At 49.6% G+C, this 1,376-nt stretch overlaps 1 protein-coding gene across 1 annotated transcript; it reads left to right on the top strand.

The window, feature by feature from the left end:
• Window positions 1-646: 646 nt before the first annotated feature.
• Window positions 647-1,136, top strand: BDZ99DRAFT_534116 (uncharacterized protein; the record flags this gene model as incomplete). The annotated part of the gene is made up of 1 exon (XM_033726531.1): window positions 647-1,136. A coding segment is annotated over one exon (444 nt), but the record flags the coding sequence as incomplete, so codon positions are not given.
• Window positions 1,137-1,376: the final 240 nt, after the last annotated feature.

Below are 1,376 nucleotides of genomic sequence, written 5' to 3'. Positions count from 1 at the left end.
AAGCAGCTTAAAATAGCACAGAACTAGTGCCTTTATACTATCTTAGGGGCATATAAAATAATAAATATTAGGGTAATAGAGTATAAAACATTATGCCCTCTACTCCGGCTAAAGCTAGAGGAACTTACGGTGGCCTACGCGGACCGCACACGCGAGGGGCCAGCCCGCAAGCACATTGAAACCTAATGCAGCCGCATAAAAGAAACAGTCCGTGCTAAATACAGGCCGAAAGGAACACCACAGTACGGCCTAAGCAGGCGCGACAAACTCCGCAAGCTCGCGGCGAAGGCATCACGGCTAGCCGCATAATACGAAGGCGAATCGGAAGAATCCTATAGGCGCACGAGGCGTGGCATAATCCAGGATGAATACAAAGAGAAGTGGAAGAAGGAATAGGAAGCCTACTGTAAAGAACTACGCTAAGGACCCCTAACACTAGCACTCGACACTAAATAGAGCAAACAACAAGAGGCACTATATAAAGGACTTACAAAGGTAGAGAGCACAATTATTACGAACCTACGGACGGAGTATATAGGGCTTAACGGTTACCTCCACTGTATAAGAGTGCCCGGCCACCCGACGCCGGCATGCCCTTGCGGGCATAGCCTTTAATCCCCAAAACACATTGTAATGAGTTGCGGAAGACACGTTAAGGGCAGGGGCGAGCTGTTCCAGAAGGCCAAGACGAGGACGTATAAACAGCTCTACAGAAGCTAGAAAGGAAGAAAGGCCGTGGCCCAATGGCTCCTCCAAAGGACGGACCTCCTGCTATACCTCTCGGTGGCCAGAGAGATGGCAGAGGCGGAGACGTAGGTATTCCACCTCCTACAACTTTATACAACTATGCATACTACGCATACTATGCATACTATATATACTGCGCATACTACACACACTACGCATACTACGTATACTACGCCGCCTATATCACGCACCTACCCAACAGCTGTATCCACCCGTATACAGCAGCCCCTATATATATCGCAGCCTATACAGCACTACCCCCACATACATTATTCAATTCAAGGACCAACGCCTTAACGAAGGGCACGCGTGCGAAACAACAGCACGCGTGCCCTCACGCTAATCCTAAACCAGCTTACTACTCCGGAATCAACTCGACCCGCGCCTAGGAGGACGACTGCAAAACCCGGACAGATTTAGGAAGACGTATCACGATGGCTTATTCCGTGGTGGACTTAATAGATCTACCACGTGTCCCCAATAGCTATACAACAACGAGAAGAGCGCTCAGCGCTATACACCGCAGAGGACGGTGTTTTCATCCGAACGCTGCATGGCAGCAAGCGGTTTCTCCTTGTAAACTAGCCTAGATAGAACAGCTGCATGGACCCTAACGGGAGCTACACCAG

The sequence above is a fragment of the Mytilinidion resinicola genome (genome assembly GCF_010093595.1).
Source record: "Mytilinidion resinicola strain CBS 304.34 unplaced genomic scaffold BDZ99scaffold_12, whole genome shotgun sequence".
Lineage (NCBI taxonomy): Eukaryota > Fungi > Ascomycota > Dothideomycetes > Mytilinidiales > Mytilinidiaceae > Mytilinidion > Mytilinidion resinicola.
The sequence above is the reverse complement of the archived record's forward strand: the minus strand, read 5'-3'. Positions and strand labels throughout refer to the sequence as shown.